General features: G+C 46.0%; 2 protein-coding genes across 5 annotated transcripts in view; both read left to right on the forward strand.

Moving 5' to 3' along the window:
- Positions 1 to 1,280, forward strand: part of unc13d (unc-13 homolog D (C. elegans)) — a 197,824-nt gene extending 196,544 nt beyond the window's left edge. For 3 of the 4 annotated variants that reach the window (XM_063030886.1, XM_063030887.1, XM_063030890.1), the window contains one exon: positions 487 to 1,280. In XM_063030886.1, coding sequence (XP_062886956.1) covers positions 487 to 593 — 107 coding nt within the window. In that variant the 3' untranslated portion in view covers positions 594 to 1,280. The remainder of the gene's footprint in view (positions 1 to 486) is intronic. The other variant, XM_063030889.1, reaches the window with a different exon arrangement.
- Positions 1,281 to 7,994: 6,714 nt separating this feature from the next.
- Positions 7,995 to 11,060, forward strand: LOC134336471 (histone H3.3A). Its single transcript, XM_063030728.1, has 4 exons — positions 7,995 to 8,063; positions 8,329 to 8,467; positions 8,809 to 8,962; positions 9,216 to 11,060. Exons 2-4 carry the CDS (start codon positions 8,340 to 8,342, stop codon positions 9,342 to 9,344), a joined length of 411 nt encoding a protein of 136 aa, XP_062886798.1. The 5' UTR covers positions 7,995 to 8,063; positions 8,329 to 8,339; the 3' UTR covers positions 9,345 to 11,060.
- The last annotated feature ends 180 nt before the right edge of the window (positions 11,061 to 11,240 follow it).

Below are 11,240 nucleotides of genomic sequence, written 5' to 3' on the forward strand. Positions count from 1 at the left end.
AAGGCAATGAACCAGGTGGTAATGAGAGTCTAGGAGCAGAGGGTATGGCCTCGGAATAGAATGACACCCCTTTAGAACAGAGTTGAAGAGCACTTTCTCAGGTTGTGAATCTGTGGAATTCATTGCCACAGGGCTGTGGAGGCCAAGTCATCGGATAAACTTAAAACAAAGTTGATAGACTCTTGATTAGTAAGGGTGTCAAAGGTTACGAGGAGAATCGATGGAGAGGGATAATAAATCAGTCACAGTAGATTCAACACTGCATCTAATGTTTCCAAGGATTCAGGTTCAAGTTTAATTGTCATTCAACCACACACATGAATTCAGCCAAACGGGGTTGAGACCTGATTTAAGCGGAGGGGACTGTGCCCCGAAACATTAGAGTGTAAGGGTGAGAGGGGCAAATCCTCAGAAGGGGGAAAAATGTTACTAAATTTAACTATTTCTTACCTAAGCAAGATTCATCACTGGCTTACAATTTCTCAGCAGAAGACATTATACTGAAGTTACTCGAGGCACGGAAAGGGGACCGAGATGCTCTGGCCTTCATTAAAATGCGAAAACAACGAGAACGGAAGTCGAAGGAGATGTAAACCGACGCTGGATGGATTCTGCAAGAGAGGTTTCAGGCACCTGGTATTTCACTGACGGCCAGTGAGCACCTCAGCACACAGCGTGCTACAAGAAAAACTGCAAGCTGTCTATCGGTGTGTAGTGGCTGGGTGCTATCCCCCACACTGGGCGTGGGTTGTGATGAACCTGGCTCCTGGTGCGGGACTGTCAATGTACAGGCATTGTTTGGGGTTGCCTGCCCTCAGGTTATAGTGACTCTTCAAAATGCTTGCCCTCAGCTGCCTCAGTCTTTCTGCTGAACTTCACAATCCTGCTTCTCAATCGATTTTCAACAGATCCTGCACAGGGCTTCAGTGAATCCCATGCTAGTTTTGAAAATGTTCTTTGTGTTCTGATGTTTATAGCTCCGATGCTGAAACTTAGTTATACAGCGATAGAGATTAAATCAGACTTTTTGTGTGAGTTAGTATTTTATTTAATATAAATAAGCTTTGTGTTGAGGTTCAATTTAATTTTGCTGCAACTACTTGCAAGATTCTTGTATATGGCCCAGGGTGGAGTACCAAGTCTGCCACTCACTCCAGAGGAGGGGGAGCTTTATCCTGCCGGTGATGTCAATGTTAATGCAAAGTGCCAATAGAATAGTTGAATTGGCTTGGAGTTGTCCCAGTGTCCTGGCCAAAACTTATCTAAAATAAACATATGAAAACAGATCACTGTATGTCACTTTCGTTGTTAACTGAGCCTTACAGCGGGGCACCTCCGGTTTATCAGAGCTTACCTGTACTGAAATAGAGCTGTGCGGGAAAACAAACCCTCTGGTTTATCAGAACTTACCTGTACTGAAATCTAGCTGTGCGGGAAAACAAACCCTCTGGTCTATCAGAACTTACCTGTACTGAAATAGAGCTGTGCGGGAAAACAAACCCTCTGGTTTATCAGAACTTACCCGTACTGAAATCCAGCTGTGCGGGAAAACAAACCCTCTGGTTTATCAGAACTTACCTGTACTGAAATCTAGCTGTGCGGGAAAACAAACCCTCTGGTCTATCAGAACTTACCTGTACTGAAATAGAGCTGTGCGGGAAAACAAACCCTCTGGATTATCAGAACTTACCCGTACTGAAATCCAGCTGTGCGGGAAAACAAACCCTCTGGTTTATCAGAACTTACCCGTACTGAAATCTAGCTGTGCGGGAAAAACAAACCATCAGCTGCTCTGTAAATTTTTCCCCTCACGTTAAACCTTAGGAAAAAGGTTTAAAATCTTAAATCTTGGGGGGAAAAAGACTATGACTGTCTACCCTATCTATGTCCCTCCTAATTTTATAAGCATAGAGTTCATCCCTCATCCTTCAAAGGCAGACACAATCTCAATGGCTCTTCACACAGCTTTAGATCACCTGGACAACACAAACACCTATGTCAGAATGTTGTTCTTCGACTATAGCTCAGTATTTAATACCATCATTCCCACAATCCTGATTGAGAAGTTGCAGAACCTGGGCCTCTGTACATCCCTCTGCAAATGGATCCTCAACTTCCTAACCGGAAGACCACAATCTGTGCGGGTTGGTGATAACATCTCCTCCTCGCTGACGATCAACACTGGCACACCTCAGGGGTGTGTACTTAGCCCACTGATCTACTCTCTATATACCCATGACTAGGCATAGCTCAAATACCATCTATAAATTTGCTGATGATACAACCATTGTTGGTAGAATCTCAGGTGGTGATGAGAGGGCGTACAGGAGTGAGATATGCCAACTAGTGGAGTGGTGTCACAGCAACAACCTGGCACTCAACGTCAGTAAGACGAAAGAGCTGATTGTGGACTTCAGGAAGGGTAAAACGAAGGAACACATGCCAATCCTCATAGAGGGATCAGAAGTGGAGGGAGTGAGCAGTTTCAAGTTCCTGGTGTCAATATCTCTGAGGATCTAACCTGGTCCCAACATATTGATGCAGCTATAAAGAAGGCAAGACAGTGACTATTGGAGTTTGAAGAGATTTGGCATGTCATCAAATACACTCAGAAGCTTCTATAGTTGTAGTGTGGAGAGCATTCTGACAGGCTGCATCACTGTCTGGTACGGAGGGGCTACTGCACACGACCGAAAGAAGCTGCAGAGGGTTGTAAATTTAGTCAGCTCCATCTTGGGCACTAGTCTACAAAGTACACAAGACATTTTCAAGGAATAGCGTCTCAGAAAGGCAGCGTCCATTATTAAGGACCTTCAGCACCCAGGTCATGCCCTTTTCTCACTGTTACCATCAGGTAAGAGGTACAGAAGCCTGAAGGCACACACTCAGTGATTCAGAAACAGCTTCTTCCCCTCTGCCATCCGATTCCTAAATGGACATTGAACCCATGAACACTGCCTCACCTTTTTAATATATATTATTTCTGTTTTGGAATGATTTTCAATCTATTCAAAATAGATTAATTTACTTATTTGATTTATTGATTGATTTATTTTTACTTTTTTCTCTTCTATATTATGTATTGCATTGAATTGCTGTTGCTAAGTTAACAAGTTTCACACCACATGCCGGTGATAATAACCCTGATTCTGATTCACTCCGGGGAGAACAATCCCAGCCAGTCCAATCTCTTCTGCGCCGCACCCTGTCTGCCTTAGTGACCAGAACTGCACACAAGCACAGCCCAACCAAGGATTTGTACAACTGTAACATTTTGTCCCAACTCCTGTGCTCAATGCATGAGTGATTTAAGTCAAGCAAACCGGATGCTTTCTTCACCGATGATGTCACTTTTAGGAGCTGTGTACTAGTAGCCCAAATCTTCATGTGCAATAACACTCCCCAGCGCCCTGCCGTTACAGTGCACATTCTGTCCTGCTTTAACTTATCAAAACACATCACATTTGACTTGCCATTCACTCCTTGCCAACTTTTCCAGTTGATCCAGGTCCTCTCACAATACGCTGGAGGAACTCAGCAGGTCAGTCAGCATCAGTTGAAAAGATTAGTCGATGTTTCGGGCCGAAACCCCTCGTCAGGACTGAAGGAAGAACTTTGGGGAGGGTTTGAAGAATGCTGGTAGTTGAAAAAAACAGTAATTTGAAAGACAAAGGGGTGGGGGAGGGGAAGCAGGAAGGTGATTGGCAGGAGAACAATGCGCAGTAGTAGAAGGAGGCGGAACTATGAGGGAGGTGATGTGAAATAGGGATAGAGGAAGGGAGGGGGAGGGAATTACCGGAAGTTGGAGAATTCTATGTTCGTACCAAGGGGCTGGAGACTACCTAGTCGGTATATGAGGTGTTGCTCCTCCAACCTGAGTTTAGCCTCATCATGGCAGTAGAGGAGGCCATGTATGGACATACCTGAATGGGAATGGGAAGCAGAGTTGAAGTGGGTGGCTACTGGGAGATCCTGTCTGTTGTGGCGGACGGAGCGGAGGTGCTCAACGAAGTGGTCCCCCAATCTGCGTCGGGTTTCACTGATGTAGAGGAGGCCGCACCGGGAGCACCGGATGCAATAGATGACCCCAACAGACTCACAAGTGAAGTGTTGCCTCACCTGGAAGGACTGTTTGGGGCCCTGAATGGTTGCAAGAGAGGAGGTGTAGGGGCAGGTGTAGCACTTACGCTTACAGGGATAAGTGCCAGGTGGGAGATCCGTGGGGATGGATGTGCGGATGAGGGAGTCGCGGAGGGAGCGATCCCTGCGGAAGGTGGAGAGGGGTGGAGAGGGAAAGATGTGCTTAGTGGTGGGGTCCTGTTGAAGGTGGCGGAAGTTGCGGAGGATAATGTGCTGGATCCGGAGGCTGGTGGGGTGGTAGGTGAGGACAAGGGGAACTCTGTCCCTGTTGTGGTGGCGGGAGGATGGGGTGAGAGCCGAAGTGCGAGAAATGGAGGAGATGCGGGTGAGGGCATCATTGATGACAGCAGAAGGGAAACCACGATCCTTAAAGAAAGAGGACATTTGAGATGTCCTGGAACGGAAAGCCTCATCCTCGGAGCAGATGTGGCGGAGATGGAGGAACTAGGAATAGGGAATGCCATTTTTACATGTGGCGGGGTGGGAAGAGGTATAGTCGAGGTAGTTATGAGAGTCAGTGGGCAGTCTGTCTCCAGAGATGGAGACCGAGACATCGGGAAAGGGGAGAGAAGCGTCAGAGATAGACCAAGTGAATTTGAGGGCTGGGTGGAAGTTTGAAGTAAAGTCGATGAAATTGACGAGCTCAGCATGGGTGCAGGAAGCAGCACCAATGTAGTCGTCAATGTACCGAAGGAAAAGTTGGGGAATAGGTCTGGAGTACAGACTGTTCCACATAACCAACGAAGAGGCAGGCATAGCTGGGTCCCATGTGAGTTCACATAACTACACCCTTAGTCTTAAGGAAGTGGGAAGAGCCAAAAGAGAAGTTATTAAGTGTGAGAACCAGTTCCGCCAACCGGAGGAGGATAGTGGTGGTGGGGAACTGGTGAGGTCTATTATCCAGGAAGTAGCAGAGGGCTTGGTATGAACACAGAATTCTCCAACTTCCGGTAATTCCCTCCCCCTCCCTTCCTCTATCCCTATTTCACATCACCTCCCTCATAGTTCCGCCTCCTTCTACTACTGCGCATTGTTCTCCTGCCAATTACCTCCCTGCTTCCCCTCCCCCACCCCCTTGTCTTTCAAATTACTGTTTTTTTCAACTACCAGCATTCTTCAAACCCTCCCCAAAGTTCTTCCTTCAGTCCTGACGAAGGGTTTCAGCCCGAAACGTTGACTAATCTTTTCAACTGATGCTGACTGACCTGCTGAGTTCCTCCAGCGCATTGTGACTGTTCCTTTGACAACAGCATCTGCAGATTATTTTATGTTTATGATCCAGGTCCTGTTGTGATCTTAGACCAGAGATTCCTTACCTGGGGTCCACAGAACCCTTGCTTAATGGTATTGGACGGGAACCCCTGCCTTAGACAAACCTCTTCACTCTCTCCTCTATGAACAGGTTTTGCTGTTGTCTGCATACCATCTGCATCTGTTAAAAATCATGAATATATTTGGTGAACAGTGACCTGCAGCACACTGCTGATCACCATTCTGAAAAAAACAACCTTCTACCACCAAGCCAGATGTGTATCTAATTGTCTTTCCCACCCCGGATCAATGTGTTCTAACTCCTGGACAAATCCACCTTGACAAAAGCCTTGCTAATGTTCATGTAGACAATGTACACCATACTGCCCTGATCACCCCCTCAAAAAACTCAGTCATATACTCTGTATGTGATGTAATCTCCCACAAGGATGTGGAAAGACTATTGCAGGGGGTTTTTTTATTGATGGCATTCAGCTCCTCTGGATCCCAGCCCACCACAACGGATGTGGTAGTGAGGTGTCTGGTAAATGCAGTCTACAGAAACTCAGTCCTGTTGCTGGTACCAACTGTGTTCCAGAGTACGGTTATGGAATTTTCAGCAATGAAACCGGCGTGTCAGGTTTGGTATCTGACACAGGTTTCCCTTACACTCCACTTCATCTGCTCTCAGCAGCCTGGTTAGAAAAACATCACGAACACAAGAGATTCTGCAGATGCATGAAATGTTGTCGGAAATCAGCAGGTCAGGCTGCATCTATGGAAACGAATAAAGAAAGAGTTGACATTTCAGACCTGAAATGTCGACTCCTTATAGAGGAATAAAGAGTATATAGATGCTATATAACAGCTTTTTGTATGATTGGAGAAACATGCTCGGATTACAACACTGCCCAAACCTTGAAGCCGGGTGACATGGAGTGACATTTTGTATCTTGGTCGGAGAAACTGCAAAGACCGTGGCTGTTTGGAGTGCAGCAGGTGCAGTGCTGGGAGAGCAAATTACACTGCCTGAGGGGTTGGTGGAAACCGTCAATAGTGCTGATTGTAGAGAAGGGGCAGGGGAATGGAAAGAGGTGAGCAGAATTTTGTCTGTATGACAAAGTTGCTACTCAGGATCCTTTTAAATTTTTCCTGTCTCACCTTAAGTCTTTGCTTGTAGTTTTAGACTCCTCTAGCCCAGGGAAAAAGACTGTGACCATCTCACAGGTGGATAGGGTAGTTAAGAAAGCTTATAGGGTGTTAGCTTTCATAAGTCAAGGGATAGAGTTTAAGAGTCGCGAGGTAATGATGCAGCTCTATGAAATTCTGGTTAGGCCACACTTGGAGTACTGTGTCCAGTTCTGGTCGCCTCACTATAGGAAGGATGTGGAAGCATTGGAAAGGGTACAGAGGAGATTTACCAGGATGCTACCTGGTTTAGAGTATGCATTATCATCAGAGATTAAGGGAGCTAGGGCTTTACTCTTTGGAGAGAAGGAGCATGAGAAGGAGACATGATAGAGGTGTACAAGATATTAAGAGGAATAGATAGAGTGGATAGTCAGCGCCTCTTCCCCAGGGCACCATTGCTCAATACAAGAGGACATGGCTTTAAGGTAAGGGGTGGGAAGTTTAAGGGGGATATTAGAGGAAGGTTTTTTACTCAGAGAGTGGTTGGTGCGTGGAATGCACTGCCTGAGTCAGTGGTGGAGGCAGGGTTTGAGGGTCGGCACAACGTTGTGGGCCGAAGGGCCTGTACTGTGCCATACTATTCTATGGTCTATCTCTTTAGGATTATACTGTATCTCACTATAACATCACTCTTGTATCCCAGGGCAAACAATCCCAGTCCCTCCACCCTCTCTAAACAGAGATGTATGCAGATTCTTTGAATCTCAAGTGTGCGGTTGTGTCTGGTAGGTATTAATTTCAGCCACACTGCCCTTGATGAGACAGTGAAGGTCATTCTATGTGGTGCACCAAGAGGGGCAAGACTTGTCTGTGGTGAGAATACATTTGTGAAATCTTGCCTCCAGTGCACAGGTAGAATGGATGTAAATGTAAAAATGGCGGTGCTGGTTCGAGGGGCCGAATGGCCTACTGCCGCACCTATCGTCTATCGTCTATTGTAAATAAGGTCCTGATTGTTTGCGAGAATTCAGTGGGTTGAACGACCTTTAACAAGTGGGGTCATACATGTTGCATTGAGGATTATACAAAGTAGGTACTGGATATTTCGGAAGAAAGAGTGCTTAGCATATTAAGTACCAGTAACAACTTGTTGTTTCTTTGTATTGTGTGTTACACCCTTCATCAATCACATTTGAGAGGCTGGGAAGCCGTAATCTGCTGCTTTTCGACCCCTTTTCTTTCTAACAGCGGGACCTTAGTGCCAACCGGAGGATCGAAATGCGCCTTAAAATAAGCCAATCAGAACCTGGTATTTTTCATATAGCTGATTGGCTCTTTTTTGTATAATGGACCTATGGCGATGCGAGTTTAAGGGCCAATCAAAAGCAGAACTTGTATCCAATCAGCGCAGGCTCTGTCCCTGGGGAGGTGGTGTGGGCGAGGGTGACGTAAGCTCGCTGACACGTCAGAGGTATAAAAGGCAGCGCCGGCGGCGGCTGACGGAGTCTGGTGAGAAAACTGCCGAGGAGTTCTGTGTGAAGGTAACGGTGGCGTGTGGGGGTGGGGAAGGGAGCAGGGGGAAGGCCGCCTTCGAGTGGTCGGTCCGGGGCCGCGGTGTTCTGTTTCCTCAGGTCGGCGGCCGGGAATTCGCTGGTGTTCGGGCCCTGGCGCGCTGAGCTGTCCGCGGGGTCTCTCCACAGGCCGGGCCTCTCGGCACAAAATGGCGGGCGGCGGGCGAGCTTTGTTTGGGGCAAAGGTGGAGGCGGGCTCGTTAGCGTTAATCCCCCCCTCTTGTGTCGCCTACAGCGTGAGGCAGGATGGCTCGAACAAAGCAAACAGCCCGCAAGTCGACGGGAGGCAAGGCGCCCAGGAAGCAGCTGGCAACCAAGGCTGCGAGGAAGAGTGCCCCGTCTACTGGCGGCGTGAAGAAGCCCCATCGCTACAGGTAACATGGGATAGGAGAGACCGCGGTAGCGGGGCCCGGGGCACTTGTTGGATGCCGCTGTTCGGCAACTTGTTCCGGGCAGACTTTAGCTCTATAAATCTCTCAGGCTGGTTACTGGAGTGAATTACTACTGTACTTGCCAAACTCTCTCTAACGGGGTTTGAACGCCACATGGGATCCAGCGGTGAATTGTACAGTCGCCTTGCTTTGTTAGTGTGTTGATTTTCATTGGGCTCACTGATAATGTGTTTAATTAAAGGTGTGTGAAAATGTATTGAGTCGGTGACGTTTCTAAAGTGGATTGAAACTAGTGCGATAACTGAACTGTTTGGTCTTTTCAGGCCTGGCACTGTTGCTTTGAGGGAAATCCGGCGTTATCAAAAATCCACGGAATTGCTGATTCGCAAGCTGCCGTTCCAGCGCCTGGTGCGTGAGATTGCTCAGGATTTCAAAACGGACCTGAGGTTTCAGAGTGCTGCGATCGGGGCTTTACAGGTACCGTCGCTGCCGCTGTCATTGTCATTTCTACCGCTGAGCAGACGGCTTTTCCCTGCTGTTCTCTTTCCCAGTTCACCAGGTTAAAGGTCAGGCTGTCAATGGGATAGAAAGTCTTTGTCTTTACTCAATACACCGACCAAAGTGCTGAGCCACAAGAAGTCTGAGTCAGTAACCCAATCAACGTAAATCTTAGGCTTACTGATGTTAATTTTCTCAAACTTGTGTTGACATGTGACTTTCTTCTCTACAGGAGGCAAGTGAGGCATACTTGGTGGGTCTGTTTGAAGATACAAATCTGTGCGCCATTCACGCCAAGCGAGTAACCATCATGCCAAAGGATATTCAGTTGGCTCGCAGGATACGTGGAGAAAGAGCTTAAGTGAAGCAAACTTATTCTATCACAATGGACTGTGGGACCTTTTTTAATATTGCAGGATTAATACAAATACAGATGGGATTGTCAGGATACGAACTTTTAAGGAGTGATATGTGCAAATGGAATATGTGGTATTTGCTGTTTTTATTCAATTTTCTAAAGTTTAATAGGGTGGGAGGGGAATTAAACTGGTTTGGGAGCCCTTGCTGTTATTTCGGAAAAAAATAAACCTAAACTATCTGAATTGGAACAGATCAGTGTCACTTGTCATTTGCATGAGGTGCAAGTGGGTAAATTCCCGTTGCTCTTCAAGCACTTGAATTAAGTTTCTATTTTATTTTATATTATACTTGGGTTTTCTATTAGTCTATTTCCTAGAGCATTTTTGTATTCGTCAACAGAAGGGAATGTACTGGGAAAATGCTTCCTAAATTCATTCCATTGGTAACTCAGGAGGGATTGTGGTCCTACACCAAGTACATCAAGCTGGAATGTACAGCTTGGCAGCTATGTACCTATTTATGCATTGTTTTTCATGTTCTCTGTTTGGGAGGGGAAGTTATTAAATCATCTTTTATTAAATTGTTTATGGAATCGCATGTGTTGCTATTTGTTCTGGTGTAAGCAAGTGGTTTTATGTTGGGCAAATGTAGATGAGGGCTAGTTTGTAGGTAGCCTGTGAATTAATGTTTAGGTGAATGCCATTCTGCAGACTTTATTGGAAGCAGTGGAGTGACCATGGGCTATACTTGGCAAATTCACATTTGGAAATAGTTGCACAAATTGTTCTCCCCATGAGTTTTAGTTCTATACTTGCCATCTGTTGCAGATTAGGATGGTATCAATTTAGTGTATAGGATGTAATCATATTTAATGCACTGCAGACACTGCTCCTAGGTGCAGTAGGGTGAGATGCTTTGTGGAATCTTTCCAAGTCTCAAACTGCAAAGGTAGTTGCAGCTGTCTGCCACTGCTTCCAATGCATTCAGGTGTCTGAAGGGTCTTGATGTAAAGGGAGTAATATTGCTACTATTAGATATTAATTTGGATTGGCCACAGATTGAAGATTAGGTGAATTTACACCTCCAAAGCTTGCATAGACATGTCTGCTACAGATAAGACCAAAGAGGAGATGATTCAGGTTGTATCAGACCCTAACCCTGCGATGCCAGTCCAGATTATTGACTGCTACTTGGATCAGGAGGAAGCCTGGAGGACACTTGTTGCCTGAGGTCAGGGGTTCCCAACATTTTTATGCCATGGACCAATACCATTAAGCAAGAGGTTTGGGGACCTCTGCCCTAGGAGGAACTGCCACTGCAGTTTCCTGTTGTATGTATTCAGTGATGTTGCCTATTTCTTCAAAGCTCCATGCCTTTGTTTTGGCTAAATCTTGTCTTCAAAGCAAAGGTGCAGTTTTGTCCTTTTTTTCTATTAGGGGCATGCAATAGGTTACTGCACAAATAGTGCTTGGTTTGGTGCTAGGGGCTAGTAGTGTTGCTAGGCCTCCTGAAGGCTTGCAGTGGCTTCCTGGACAAGGATTTCATCTGACATTGGAGCCCTCGTGACAAAAGATCGCGTGCTGTACCGCAGTACAGAAGTTGGTAAATTGTAAATATTGCATTAAAGTACATGAACTAAATTTCTTGTAATACTACTGTAATTGTTACAGAATGTACTGTATTTTCAAATGCAATAAATGCAGTAATATGCAAATTACATTTGGGTAGGCTGTTTCTTGCTGGATCTCTAGTCTGCAGAAGTATATTTACTTGAGCCTGAGTTGGGTGTACTTTTGATAACAGCAAAGTCAAACCACGTGTAGATCACCCAGTTACTAATTGCTCAAGTATGGAATGCCAGATTTGTTTAACTTCTGGTGGCTGACAAGCATCTTAA

This window comes from Mobula hypostoma, chromosome 22 (assembly GCF_963921235.1).
Source record: "Mobula hypostoma chromosome 22, sMobHyp1.1, whole genome shotgun sequence".
Taxonomy (NCBI): domain Eukaryota; kingdom Metazoa; phylum Chordata; class Chondrichthyes; order Myliobatiformes; family Myliobatidae; genus Mobula; species Mobula hypostoma.

Excerpts from the sequence above, each read along its gene's own strand:
- LOC134336471 (XM_063030728.1), top strand. The coding sequence starts at position 8,340 with ATGGCTCGAACAAAGCAAACAGCCCGCAAGTCGACGGGAGGCAAGGCG. Across the intron at positions 8,468-8,808 it reads AAGAAGCCCCATCGCTACAG|GCCTGGCACTGTTGCTTTGA; the intron begins GTAACATGGGAT and ends TGGTCTTTTCAG. Across the intron at positions 8,963-9,215 it reads CTGCGATCGGGGCTTTACAG|GAGGCAAGTGAGGCATACTT; the intron begins GTACCGTCGCTG and ends TCTTCTCTACAG.